The sequence below is a fragment of the Amblyomma americanum genome, chromosome 11 (assembly GCF_052857255.1).
Source record: "Amblyomma americanum isolate KBUSLIRL-KWMA chromosome 11, ASM5285725v1, whole genome shotgun sequence".
Lineage (NCBI taxonomy): Eukaryota > Metazoa > Arthropoda > Arachnida > Ixodida > Ixodidae > Amblyomma > Amblyomma americanum.
The window spans coordinates 114,142,389-114,156,877 of NC_135507.1; the positions used below are offsets into that span (position 1 = coordinate 114,142,389).

General features: G+C 48.0%; 1 protein-coding gene and 1 pseudogene across 1 annotated transcript; both read left to right on the plus strand.

Annotated features, from left to right (window-relative positions):
* Positions 1–5,157: 5,157 nt before the first annotated feature.
* On the plus strand, positions 5,158–10,518 carry LOC144109856 (uncharacterized). The gene is made up of 4 exons (XM_077642633.1): positions 5,158–6,015; positions 6,354–6,444; positions 8,268–8,351; positions 10,457–10,518. The coding sequence occupies exons 1-4, from the start codon at positions 5,158–5,160 to the stop codon at positions 10,516–10,518; spliced, it is 1,095 nt and encodes a 364-aa protein (XP_077498759.1).
* A 305-nt stretch (positions 10,519–10,823) lies between these two features.
* On the plus strand, positions 10,824–14,192 carry LOC144109857 (uncharacterized; annotated as a pseudogene).
* The last annotated feature ends 297 nt before the right edge of the window (positions 14,193–14,489 follow it).

Genomic DNA, 14,489 nt, shown 5'->3' on the forward strand with positions numbered 1-14,489 from the left:
GAACGGCAGGAAGTTCATGATGCGAAGCCGTAGAACGCGAGCTAACCGAAGCAGTAGCCGGCGTCGCTGTCTTCCCGCCGAACCGTCCCTTACCCGCCGGAGCCTCCGCTTCTCTGTTCCTCCCCCAGTGCCTCGCTCTCCCTCGCCCTTTTATAGCCTTCGCTTTAGTCCACGTAAGCCTCGTCGTCGTCTTCTCCTTCTTCTCTTCTCCACCAATCATCTCTATTCGCCACACCGAATCCTTCTCCACCAAACATCTCTCTCCACCTCACCGAATGCTTCTTCTTCATCTTCTTTAGTCTTCGGTTAATCCACGTCGTCTTCTTCACACCTCTTCCCTTCATATTTTTATTTTAGACTCCCTATTATATGCGACGTGGGCCCCCTCTCTCAAGAGTTTTTCCATGAAAAACTGCTTGCGTCATCCTCACCTTCAAGCCATCCAGCCAACCGAATATCTTCTGTGGTGATTCCGGACCCAGAACACAACACACCGCAGATGTTCTGCACACACCAAAAGCACACCACTAACACAGCACACCAAACTGCATTTTCGGAACATTAACACACCACTGCCGTTGTCCGTACAGAGTCCTTAATAAAACATATTGATGTCCACAACACTCCCTTGTATAATCACATAACACCTACAACACCAACAGCAACAAGGTACATCGTAGAGATACCTAGAGCTCTTTAGTTGGCTCTATCTGTATGCAGGTCTAATTTGTATCATATGACCTCCGCTTCGCATGGCCCACCCGAAAACATCTCCCCCTTGATTTGGAGTAGAGCTGTGATCGTTTGTCTTCATTCAAATTGGACTTCTTTTTGGACTTCTAATGTTTGTTTAGCTACATCAGTATTCCCAGAAAAAATGCAGATTGCTAAAATAACTGTTTTATTTAAAAAAGGAGACCGAAATGACTTGGGTAATTATAGACCCATCTCTGTATTGCCTGTTTTCTCTAAAGCATTGGAGAAAATTCTACACTCTAGACTGAATAAATTTTTAGATAAATACAACTTGCTCACACCATATCAGTTCGGATTCCGGAAAAACAAGTCTACTGAACTAGCACTCTTAGAGCAAAAAGAATATATTCTGACACAGTTTGAACACAAAGAGCTCGTAATAGGAATATTCATAGACTTCTCAAAGGCATTTGACTTGGTTAATCATAAGTTACTTCTAGAGAAGCTATGGCACTACGGAATTCGGGGCCAGGCTGCAGAACTAATAAAATCTTACCTGTCAAAAAGGAAACAAACTGTCAACATAGATAATACATATTCAGAAATAAAAGAAATTTATTCTGGTGTCCCACAGGGAAGCATACTTGGGCCCCTACTTTTCAACATTTACCTTAATGATATTGTGAACATTAACCCAAATGTCAGGTTTATCATATATGCCGATGATACTAGCATTTTTTTCTCCGGAAGCAACATTCATGACCTGATACAAATGTGCAACACAACAATGATCACACTGGAAAGATGGTCACAATCAAACTATATGCGCGTGAATGAAAAAAAGACTAAAGCTGTAATATTTCGACCAAGAAACAAACCGATCACCCCACACGATAGTATTACCTTTAACTCGAGAGAAATAGAAATAGTTGATCACTTCAAATGCCTAGGTGCAGTATTTTCTTCGCACATGTCTTGGGAAGATCACACAAATCATGTTGTCCGGCAGTTAGCCAGGGTAACAGGCACGATTGGCTGCATTAGATACATTCTTCCTAAATCAATTAAACTACTTCTCTATAACACACTGTTCTGTGCCCACATTAACTACTGCCAGCTTGTATGGGGCACTGCAACGTATTCTTCATTACAAAAAATTTATGTTCTGCAAAAAAAGTTTCTTCGCTACGTCTTTAATGCGGACTATGGAGCACCCAGCAAAGCGTTCTTTCGTGAAACGGGCATAATCAAAATCTTTGATTTATATCAAAATCGACTGAGTGTGCGTTTTAAACTTGAAACCAAAAATAACATAAATTATATTCGACGTCTGGCAAATTTGAAAGAAAAAGAAGCGAGTTACCCTTTTAGAGAGCCTGAAACCTGGTTGGTGCCTACACCACGCATAAATACCGGTAAACAGCGCCTGCAATATAGACTTCCTTCTCTTCTAAACACATACAAATCTGCCAATTTCAACTTGTCTACCTGTACTAATCGTGAGCTGCGTTGCTTATACATAGACTGTGTTACAAAATGATTTTTTTTTCTTTAAACTGCACTAAGAGGTGTTTTTGTTTTGTTTAATTTGTATTGTTTGATTCATTGTGCTTTTGTTGTACTGCTGAAAGATACTTATGCAATGATGTTTGGATGAACATGTAAATTGCCCACATGTACAATCTAGTGGTAGATTTTTTTTTTTTGGTGTTAATGTGTTTTTCTCTGAATTGTTTTCTTTTGTTTGTTTTGTTATTTTTTCTCGTTGCCTGTCACTGCTGCCCGGTATAATGGGGGCTGCGGCTCAGTCAAGCTGTCTATGACAGCTTTTTCTGCAGCTCCTCTGTCACTTTTTTGAGGCAGAAATAAAATTGATTGATGGATTGATAGTGCGTCTTCACCTCCTGCATTTTTCTTTCCATTGCGCGTGGGCATCTCCACAACATCACCTGTCTCCTCAGCTACTATGGAAAAAGCTATCCTGGGGGCGTACCGTACGGGACTCCTTTCTTCGTATTTCTTCAACATATTTACATGAAAATCTTTCTTCGTGTCATCTATCAATAACTCATAATCCATGTCCTTTTTCTTCCGCGTCACAAGGTACGGGCCCTTCCATTGCATCAGTAACTTATTATGATCCGTGGATAGCAGCAAAAGAACCATGTAGCCCGGATTCAGATTTCTGTGAATGACTTTCTTGTTATATCTCTTATAGCGTTCGCGCGCCTTTTCCAGGCCTTGATGTGCAAGCCTGCATGTTTCCTTCAACCTGTCCCGAAACTCAAGAACGCAAGTGTATGTTGTCTTGAGATCTGATGCAATCTCTTTATTTAGCCCACAGCTCCTTGAGTATTGCAAGTGGACTTCTAACGGTTCTCCCATATAATTATCGAAAGGCGAGAAACCATGACCCGTTCGGGGTACATTGCGGTAAGCGAACAAAAGAGCTGGGAGATATTTATCGAAATCAGTAGGTCTCTCCTAGCACATTTTCTTGATCACATTTTTGAGGGTGCCGTTTAACCGCTCTACAAGACGATTACATAGAATGGCATGGTGTCGTTAGTAACTGTCTTACTGACAAAAGTCGGCTAACCTCCTTCATTAGTTCTGACGTGAAGTTCGAGCTCCGGTCACTCAAAATTTCCCTGGGGAACCCACAATGCGAGAACATCTCCACAAGGCTCACAACATGGGAAGCACGGAGTCTGCAGCCGAGGAAAGATTATGCATTAATGTCGCAGAGGATGTATAATAGATTAGGGGTAATCAGCATAGATTAACATGGTTCCAGAAATCCAGGTAGTGACCACAAACGTATCAAGTTGAGTATCAGAAGAGAAACCAATGTAGGACTGAAGCGAGATGAACAATCAGAGGGGAATTTTTACTCAGAAAAGCAATTGGAAGCAGCAGCCAAACAAATTGAGAAAGTAATTTTTAAGGATAATGAAACAGAATGGACTTATACAAAATTAACTCGATTACTTGAGCTACAGCTAGCTAAAGTGCGACTCGAGCCAAAAGGGACAAGACGCAAACGCAAGAGTTGGCGGGATGAGGAGGTCAAGAAGGCGATAGAGAAACGTCAGGAAGCGTCCAAAGAACACAGATGTTAAAAGAAGAGGGGGAAACCAGAAGCTGAAGAAGAAAGAAAATGGGATACCTTCATAAAGTGTAGAAAGGATGCACCCTATTTGTTTAATGAGAAAATTAGAAGTAGCGGTGTACAATGTATGTAAAAAGTAAATAAAAAGAGTAGAAAAACAGCTCAGAAATTCTGGAAACATCTTAATGCAATGCGTAATAAGACTAGGCGAGAGCAAGGCTTATTATTACAGGTCAGGGTATTAGACTAGAAGGGGATGAAGCAATGCAACACATAGGAACAATGATGACAGAAAAATTTACAGAAAGGAATGTTGCACATAATTTAGCGAGGGATGGTAGACCGGTTAGAGCAATTGCTTCACTTGAGCAAAGGGAGTGGGAAAGGGCAGAGAAGTTTCCTAGTGGCACGTCAGCAGGACCAGATGGCATTCCGATTATGTTAATAAAGAAGCTAGGACCGAAATCCAAGCAAACATTAACACAGGTAGTGAATGAAATGATAGTGTAGAGCAATGTCCCTGATGAATGGCGATTAAGTAGAATGGACATGATATATAAGGGAAAGGGGGACAAAGATGACGTAAGTAACTACCGTCCCATAACAGTGACATCTATGGTTTAAAAGGTGGTGATGCAGGTTATAAAGGACAGACTGCAGGCTTGGGTGGAGAACGAGGGGTGCTAGGGGAGCTACCAAATGGGTTCCGGAAACAAAGGAGGTTGGAGGAGAATCTGTTTTCATTGTCGCAGTGTATAGAGATTGCTGAAAAGGAACACAGGCCCCTATGGCTAGCATTTCTGGATATTAAGGGAGCCTACGTTAATCAAGAGCATCTGTGGGACATGCTGGGCGCATTGGATGTGGAACGGAGTAATTATTATTTTTATATATATATATATATATATATATATATATATATATATATATATATATATATATATATATATATATATATATATATATATATATGTATGTATATATATATATTAAAGCTGCGAACTGGACGAGTTGGTATTGAATCATATTTGAACAGTCCTTTCTTCGTTGTGTCCCGTTGTTTTATTGCGCTGTTCAAATATGAATATATATATATATATATATATATATATATATATATATATATATATATATATATATATATATATATATATATATATATATATTGTAACGTGCTTTGCGTAGACGACGAAGGAGAGGAGATCAGAAGCGTAGAGGAAAAGGAAGCTGGTCGGTCTGATCGGTTTGAGCTCTGCGCCCCATCGCTAGATCTCTTAAATAAACACCCCAGACTCACTCAGTGCCTGCTGAGTGCGTAACAGGTGTGGTGGACGTTGCTGGGTATCACCATGGATTCCCCTGTTCCTCGACGCAGCCGCAGAGTTGTCGGATTGCCACCACTTCCACTGGATATGCCTCAGGACGGCGGCGCCGAGCAAGCAGCACCCGCGGCGGGCCACTGGCAGCATCACCGCGAACCGCGCACCTTTGCTGGAAGGTCCGATGAAGACGTCGACGAGTGGTTGACTAATTACGAGCGGATGAGTCGCTATAACGGCTGGGATGCCACAGTGAGGCTAGCCAACGTCGTATTCTTTTTGGAAGCGACAGCGCTGATTTGGTTTGATAACCATGAAGACTCTCTTACCACGTGGGAACGTTTTACAGAAGAGATAAAGAAATGTTTTGGTGACGGCTCTGCCAAAAAGAAACGCGCCGAACAGACGTTGCTTCAACGGGCCCAATTACCTGGTGAGACTTGCACCATGTACATTGAAGAAATCGTAAAGTTGTGCAGGCTAGTGAACCCGCGGATGTCTGAAGAAGATAAGGTCGGACATTTACTTAAAGGGATTGCTGAAGATGTATACAACTTCCTTATTAGCAAAGACAGCTTGAAGTCGACGGCCGACGTCATCAAGCATTGCAGAGCGTTCGAGGCTTTGAAGCTTCATCGTATTGTGCCGAAACTTGGGCGCCTGGCGATTGTCACCTCCATCGCCAGCGTTGACGTCGCTGCTCCAGTGTCAATGGCTGACATGATTCGCCAAATTGTGCGCGAGGAACTCCTCCGGTATCAAGACCCTGTGCGCCGGGATGACGCCCAGCAAGATGGTTGCGCATTGCAGGCAGAGCCCGCAACACCATCTACTTCTTGGGTTCCAGCTGGCGTTTCGCAGAACTTCGCCGATCGGAGACCCCGCGAGGTACAGTCTGCCTACCAGTCTGTGGGAAGACGGCGGGCCTACACAGGCGACTTGGCACGACAACAGCCTCGAGATGATTACAACCAACGTTCTGACCACGCTTGGCAAACATCATACGTTGATCGCGGGCGCCCACCACCTTTGTGTTACCGCAGTGGCATGACCGGACATATATACCGATACTGCCGCCGACGAGGCCCGATGCAACCAGACCATCGCCTGTGGCCGAACACTTCCCTCAACCCCGATGCGGACGTTCAGCACCCAGCGCCAACATCCTCTTGGGGTAGCTACCGTGAGGCATTGCTGCGAAACACCTCGCCTGCCTCCGACCGCAGCCTGACACCACCACTTTCACGTCAACGACGCTCACCATCTCCTCGACGCCGCTCGCCTCCTCCGGGAAAATAGACGGCGCGGCCGATGGAGGTGAGGCCGCCGGCGAGTCGATATCATCAATCCCTCTTCCCGTGTTTATGTTAAAGAACAAACTTGAAGTGCTTATCGACGGAATTCGAACTATGGCGTTATTAGATACCGGTGCGACTGTATCTACAATGAGTTTGAACTTCAAGAATAGTTTGGGTCGAAAAGTGATGTTTGGTTGGGATCAGGCTGTGGTGTTTCGGGGTGTTGGGGGTCAAACATTAGTTCCCCTTGGTGTCTGTTCTGCGAACGTTATTATCGGTGCTCAAGTGTTCAGGACTGAATTTGCTGTGCTGTCACGTTCTACACATGACGTTACGTTATACTTGGAATTGACTTTTTGCAGCAGTGCGGTGCCACATTAGACTGTCGTACTGGAGGGATTTCATTGGACGCAACTCTGATGTCGGCTCTTGTGGAAAGCTCCTCTCTTGATTTCGGAGCGTTCTCTTTGTCAGAGGACACAGTTGTACCGGCGATGTCTGCCGGATTTGTGCCGGTTGTTTCATAGAAAATTTTGTGCAATGCCTTCGATGCCGTGGTGGAACCCATTGCACTGACGTGTGCTAAGAAGAGTGTCCTCGTGCCCCGTTGCGTAGTCCGCGTAACTAGTGGCGGCCACACCACGCTGTGGACAGTGAACTATTCGGAAGAGCCCGCCGTGTTACCTCGTGGCATTAAACTTGCCCATTTCGAGGAAGGCTTGTCGGTTTCCGTTGCGGCGCTCAGTGATCACGCTTTTGAAGAACCGGGACACCCCTGTGAAGAGTCCAAAGTTCAGGCCATGATTAATAAGTCCCTTTCCACGACCGAGCATCGCATTTTGGTGGGACTGCTTTCGAAGCATGTCACAGTGTTCGATTTTTCCAGAGACCCTCCAGTACCCATTCCCCATTCTCGCATTCATCATGTGATCGATACTGGATCCGCACCTCCAATACGACAAAGGCCTTACCGCGTATCACCAACCGAACGTGAGATAATAGACCAACAAATTCATGACATGATAAACCGAGGAGTTATCCAGGAATCTTCAAGCCCTTGGGCGGCCCCAGTGATCCTCGTGAGAAAGAAAGATAATACGTGGCGGTTCTGCGTAGACTATGGTCGCCTAAATGCCATCACAAAAATGTGTATCCGCTCCCACGCATAGACGATGCCATCGATTGTCTACACTCTGCTTCATATTTTTCCTCGGTTGATTTAAGGTCAGGGTACTGGCAAATACCAATGCACCCGAACGACAAAGAAAAGACTGCATTTATCACACCTGACGGACTGTATGAATTTAATGTCATGCATTTTGGACTATGCAATGCACCTGCCACATTTGAAAGATTTATGGACACTATTTTGCGTGGTCAGAAGTGGCAGATTTGTTTGTGTTATTTGGATGATGTCGTGATCTTTGGGAAGACATTTAGCGAAAATAACAGCCGCCTCGCTATCGTCCTCGACTGCATTGAAAGAGCGGGCCTGGTCCTTAACTCTAAGAAGTGTCACTTTGGTGAACGTCAAATAATTGTCCTCGGTCACTTGGTTGATAAGAATGGTGTCCGGCCGCATCCCCAGAAAGTTGAGGCTGTCACCAACGTCACAGCGCCGCAATCAGTCAAGGAACTTCGCAGTTTTTTGAGGGCTGTGCTCGTATTTTCGCCGTTTTGTTCCACGGTTTGCCGACGTCGCCTTCCCACTCACGTGCCTCCTTCAAAAAGACGTGCCATTCCAGTGGACCCCTGACTGTGAGTCTGCATTCCGCCATTTGAAATTTCTCCTGACGTCGGGACCCATTCTGCGCCATTTTTGCCCGTCTGCTCCCATCGAAGTTCACACCGACGCCAGTGGTGTCGGACTTGGCGGTGTGCTCATCCAGTGCCACGGCGGAGATCAGCATGTGATAGCTTATGCCAGTAGGTCGTTGAGCAAGTCGGAACGAAACTACACAGTTACCGAACAAGAGTGTCTCGCGGTAGTTTTTGCTGTGCAACGCTTTCGTTCCCACCTGTGCGGCAATGCTTTTACCATCGTCACCGACCATCATTCGCTCTGTTGGCTCGTGAATCTCCGTGACTCATGTGGCCGACTTGCCCACTGGGCTTTGCGGCTACAAGAGTTCAACTTCACCGTCGTGTACAAAAGCGGTCGTCAACACGCCGACGCTGTCTGTCGCGCTTGGGGGGGAAATCCGACTGTGCGGCCTGCCCGTGGCCCCCCCTGCCACCGGATACGGGCCGGTGTAGTTTCGGCTACTAGGCTTTGTTCCGGTGCAACGCCAGCGGTGGGGATGGGTTGTCCGGGGCCCATCCTCTTGGGAGCTGCAGCGACTCCCACAGCTGTGAGGGCCAGCCGAATCGTGAGGTCCGTTGTCTGTGCGGAGGCAGGCCTGGAGGCATACCAGGTTGGACCCACGAAATCCGGTAGAAAGGAATGTCAAAAGTCAAAAACCTCCGCTCACGGGAACGTGCACGGCTACTAATGCTCGGTTTCTGGCTACGAAGAGGTCAGGTCCGCGCGGTAGCGTGCCGACTCACGGTTTCTGGCTACATAGAGGCCAGGTCCGCGCGGGGGTTCCGACAGCCCGAGCTCCTCGGAATCGATGTCCTCGGGGAAGCAGTCTCATTGCGGATCGCTTATGATGGGTGGCATATTGCGGACGCTGAGGCTGACCCGGTCTTGGGGACCACTGGGGACGCCGAGGTAGAGGTTGTGCAGTAGGACCAGTGCGAAAACCGTCGATGTGTGGAGTACCGGTGGAGTAGGCCCGGCTTATCTCACCCTATGCCCGATTCTTGGTTCGTGGCCCGGGCGCCCGGCCTTGAATACTCCCTCCTCAGTAGGTGTGGAGCAAGCAAGGGGAGGAAATAAGTGCATGGTGGTTGGAAGGTAGCACAGGTGGGTCCCCCAGGGTTACCGGGTTATGGTGCCGAGGGCCAAGCGCCGATAGGCTGACGACCTGGGCCTCTGTTGGCCGGACCGCACCACACACACTTCCGGAGTCTGAAAAACCGCGAAACACAGTCGACGGCTAGTAACCGGCCGGTCCGATCCAACCCTTAAAATTGTGGAGAAGCAGGTGGCTGCGGACCCCAAGTTAGGAATTTTTTTTCTTTCTTTCCTGTCTCCGACGGTCGGAGCCAGTGGGTTGTCGTGCATCCCGTGGGGGAGCCGCACCATTGGAAAAGCTCGATGCCCTACCTGTCCTGGCCAGGCGGGCCAGAAATGGAGTCGATGTCAAACGAAGGATCAGAGCAAAATCTCGCTGTCCCCATTCCCACCCCAATTCCCATAACCCTTTCTCAATTCCAATTTCCCATACCCTACATCCCACCCCCTCCGCTACGTCCTAGAGGAGATCAGGGGAGTCTCCCCGGGCCCGTTCCCCCGGCGATGGGTCGCTTGTAGCATTTCCCCCCTTTCTTTTATTTTTCCACCTACGGGTAGCAAAACGATGGATTGCCTTCGGGCCTTTTCATTTATTTTACGATTGCGTCAAGCCTGTTATACGTCAGTGGTGCAGGCAGGAGCTTATTGGTTTACATTCTTTTTATGGCAGCTCCACCATACTATATATATGTCTGTCGCGCTTGCCGCTTCCTACGACTGCTTGCGATGGCGACAACTTCGACGACTACCTCGCTTCTGCCTCACCCACGTTTCCTGATGCTAACCAGTTCAAGACTGAACAGCGCAAGGACACGACGTTAACAGCACTCTTCGACGCCGCCGGCCATTTCCCTGCTGCCCGTTTCTGTATTCTCGCTGGTTTACTTTACAAGAAGAATTTCACGCCCGGCGGTGCACGGTTCCTTCTCGTAGTGCCGGAAAGCCTTCGCATCCCTGTTCTTCAACTGATGCACGACGATGCAATGTCAGGCTACTTGGACCCTTCATGTCCGGACCCTTCACCGCACACAAGAACGTTTCTACTGGCCCAAAATGCGTCAAACGATTCAACAATACGTAGCCAGCTGTGTCCAGTGCCAGCGTTTCAAGATCCCTGCATCGTGTTCGCCAGGCCAGCTGCACCCTGTCACACCTCCGACCACTCCTTTGGGCAAGTGGGCATCGACCTGTTAGGCCCTTTTCCCCGGTCTGCGAATGGCAACCGCTGGGCGATCGTGTGTGTTGATCACCTAACCCGATACTGTGAAACAGCAGCTATACCGTCTGCCACTGCTTCCGATGTGTCTAATTTTCTCCTGCACTTTCTCATTCTCCGTCATGGACCTCCTCGCGTTCACATCAGTGATCGTGGACGCCATTTTACTGCGGATGTTGTCGAAGCACTTCTTCGTCGCTGTGAATGCAATTTTCGTCACTCGACACCGTATCACCCACAAACGAACGGCCTCGTCGAACGCACAAACCGCACGCTCACCACTATGCTAGCCATGTACGTCGATTCTGACCATAAGAACTGGGATGATGTCCTTCCTTTTATTAGGTATGCCTACAACACTGCACGGCATGAAACAACTGGCTACAGCCCCTTTTACCTCCTGTATGCTCGCGTTCCCCGCCGCTGCATCGACACCATCCTTCCTTTCTCTATCTACGATGAGCTTTCCATCGCCACTACACTCTGCCGAGCTGAAGAAGCACGTCGAATTGCCCGCCTCCGCATTTTGGACTCTCAGCAGCGCTGTAAACACCGCTACGACATTCGCCACCAGCCTATCTCCTATGACCCTGGCGAACGAGTGTGGTTGTGGACGCCGCTCCGGAAGCGCGGTTTGTGTCAGAAGCTCCTGTCCCACTACACTGGCCCTTTTGTTGTGCTTGAGCGCATCAGTGATTTGAACTACGTCGTCTCACGCCTTACTGACAGCGGCCGTTGCTCACGAAAGACCCATGTGCATATTGCTCGGCTCAAACGCTTCAGCCCTCGGGACACTGCTTAGCTCGCCGTGGGAGGCTTAGTCTGCGGAGGGGGAAGTGTAACGGGCTTTGCGTAGACGACGAAGGAGAGGAGATCAGACTCACTCAGTGCCTGCTGAGTACATAACAATATATATATATATATATATATATATATATATATATATATATATATATATTGACATCGCCCATTCATCGTCGTCGTTCTACTAGAACCACGAGAGCGCGGAATGCGCGCGCGAGCTGGCCTTAGGAAAAGAAGCCGAAGTGTCTGGCTGCGAATGCTCCGCTTTTGGGACTGCTACTGACATCCGCTGCAGTCACCTACTTTGACGTATCCAACCGAGCTGTACCACCCGTGACATCTGGTGGAGGTGCTGGGTTCTTGATGCCCATTAGACCACCCACAAGGCCCTTCTAACGAATAGGAATGGACATTCTGGGTCCGTTCCCACGTTCGAACTCTGGCAACAAATGGATAATTGTCGCGACGGACTACCTTACCCGTTATGCAGAAACGTCAGCTCTACCCAGCGGCACCGCTTTAGAAGTCGTTAAGTTCTTCGTGCATCAGATCGCACTCCGCCATGGGGCACCTGAAGTGCTGATCACTGACAGAGGCCCTGCGTTCATGGCTGAGCTGCTGCAGGAGATCTTGGTTTACAGTCATACCGACCACCGCCGAACAACGTCGTACCACCCTCAAACGAACGGGTTGACTGAAAGACTGAACCGAACCCTTTCTGACATTATTTCCATGTACGTCGATATTGAACACAAAACGTGGGACGAAGTGCTTCCTTATGTCACCTTCGCCTACAATACGGCCATGCAAGAAACAACGCAGATGTCCCCATTCCAACTCGTCTACGGCCGTGCAGTGACGACGATGCTCGACGCAATGTTACCACATCTGGACGACTCTAGCCTTCACCTACACGTTCCTGGAACGCGCCGAAGCTGCTCGCCAACTGGCCAAAGTTCGAATTCAGGACCAACAACTTCGAGATGCAGATCGCTACAATCAGCGCCGTCACGACGTCCATTATGTGCCTGGCGACCGTGTGTGGGTGTGGTTCCCCATTCGGCGACTAGGACTGAGCGAAAAACTCCTCCATCGCTACTTCGGACCATACCGCGTGGTCAGGTCATTGGGCGACCTCAACTACGAGGTCATTCCCGATGGATTTCAGAAGTCCCGACGGTCCCCGTGCCCTGAAGTGGTTCACGTGGTCCGCCTGAAGCCTTATCACGATCGGTAGCCTCGCCCACTAACCCCGTTCAGTCCTTCCGACCTCTCCACTCACTCCCAGCATCGGGACGATGCTTCTTTTTGCCGGGGAGTAATGACACCGCCCATTCATCGTCGTCGTTCTACTAGAACCACGATAGCGCGGAATGCGCGCGCGAGCTGGCCTTAGGAAAAGAAGCCGAAGTGTCTGGCTGCGAATGCTCCGCTTTTGGGACTGCTACTGACGTCCGCTGCAGTCACCTACTTTGACGTATTCAACCGAGCTGTACCACCCGTGACAATATATATATTTAAAGGTACCAGAGTGCTCATAAAATGGGAAAAAATGTATCAGAGCCTTTAGACATACAGCGGTGGATTAGGCAAGGATGTCTTCTGTCTCCTTTTTTGTTCATGTTGTATCTGCAAGTGTTGGAGACCAATCTATAGAGAGGAGCAGACTAGGTTTAAACCTTTTTTTTTCAAGCAAGAGGAATGGATTAAATAGTCATTACCGGGACTAATCTACGCGGATGCTATAGTGCTAATGGCTGACAACAAGGAAGATTTGCAGTAGTTGATTGACATTTGTGGTACGGATGGAGTTAGATTAGGTTTCAAGTTAAGAAAGGAAAAATCTGCAGTCGTGATATTTAATCACGAGGACGGCGAGCATAAAATACAGTAGTTCACGCTAGAAGTAGTGGACGAGCACAAGTATCTTGGGGCGTAGATAAATAACGGTGGTGAGTATCTGACAGAGAATGAAAAATATGTAATCAATAAACCTAGTAGAAATGCAGCTGTCATGAAAAATAGGACACTGTGGAATTACAATAGGTATGAAGTGGTACGAGTGATCTTGAAAGAGATAATGGTTCCTAGCCTGACCTTCGGTAAGGCGGTCCTGTGCATGAGACCAGATGTTCAAGCAAGGTTAGAAATCAAACGACGCGGCGTAGGCAGGCTAGCTTCGGGGGCACATGGCACTACACTAAATCAGGGGGTACAGGGTGATATGGAATGGGCGTCGTTCGAGAGCTGAGAAGCTAGCAGTAAAATAGCATTTAAGGAGAGATTCAGAAAAACGGGAGAAAGGCAGTGGGCTAGAAAAGTTTTCAGATACCTGCACATACGGAATGTTGACACGAAATGAAGAAAGTGAAATAGAAAACTGGCAAGCAAATATCTGGACAGCAGAAGGGGGGCAAATCAGCAATTATCGGTTAACAAAAAGATTAAAGAAACAGAGAGAGCTCTGTGGAAAACAGGGATGATGACGGAATCGGCACTGGGAACATACGGGATCATTAAGCAGGAAATTGCCTAAGAAAATATCTATGATAATTGTAGGGGAAGCCCTTTGTTGTTTGAGGCCAGGATGAGAGTTTTGCGGATTAAGACATATAGTGTCAGCTACCACGAGATAGACAACTTTTGCGTTGCGTGCGGAGAGGAGGAGGAAACGGCTGAACACTTGATACTTTTCCGTAAAGGGCTTCACACTACAGTGGGAAGCAGCGGGGCTGATTTATCCAAGGCATTGTGGTTTAAGGACAGTGAAGGGAAAATAGATTTTAAGCGGGTAGAAGTAGGCAAGCGAAGGTTATCTGATTGGTGGCTAAAATCAAGACAGGAGTAAAATTTCACAAGTCATGGCTAGGTGGCTTGAACCATTACCCGATTTAAAGGGCTCAGCCTCAGCCATCCATCCACCCATCCACCCACCCGTCCGTCCGTCCGTCCGTCCGTCCGTCCGTCCGTCCGTCCGTCCGTCCGTCCGTCCGTCCGTCCGTCCGTCCGTCCGTCCGTCCATCCATCCATCCATCCATCCATCCATCCATCCATCCATCCATCCATCCATCCATCCATCCATCCATCCATCCATCCATCCATCCATCCATCCATCCATCCACCCACAGACGTACTGGTTATGGTT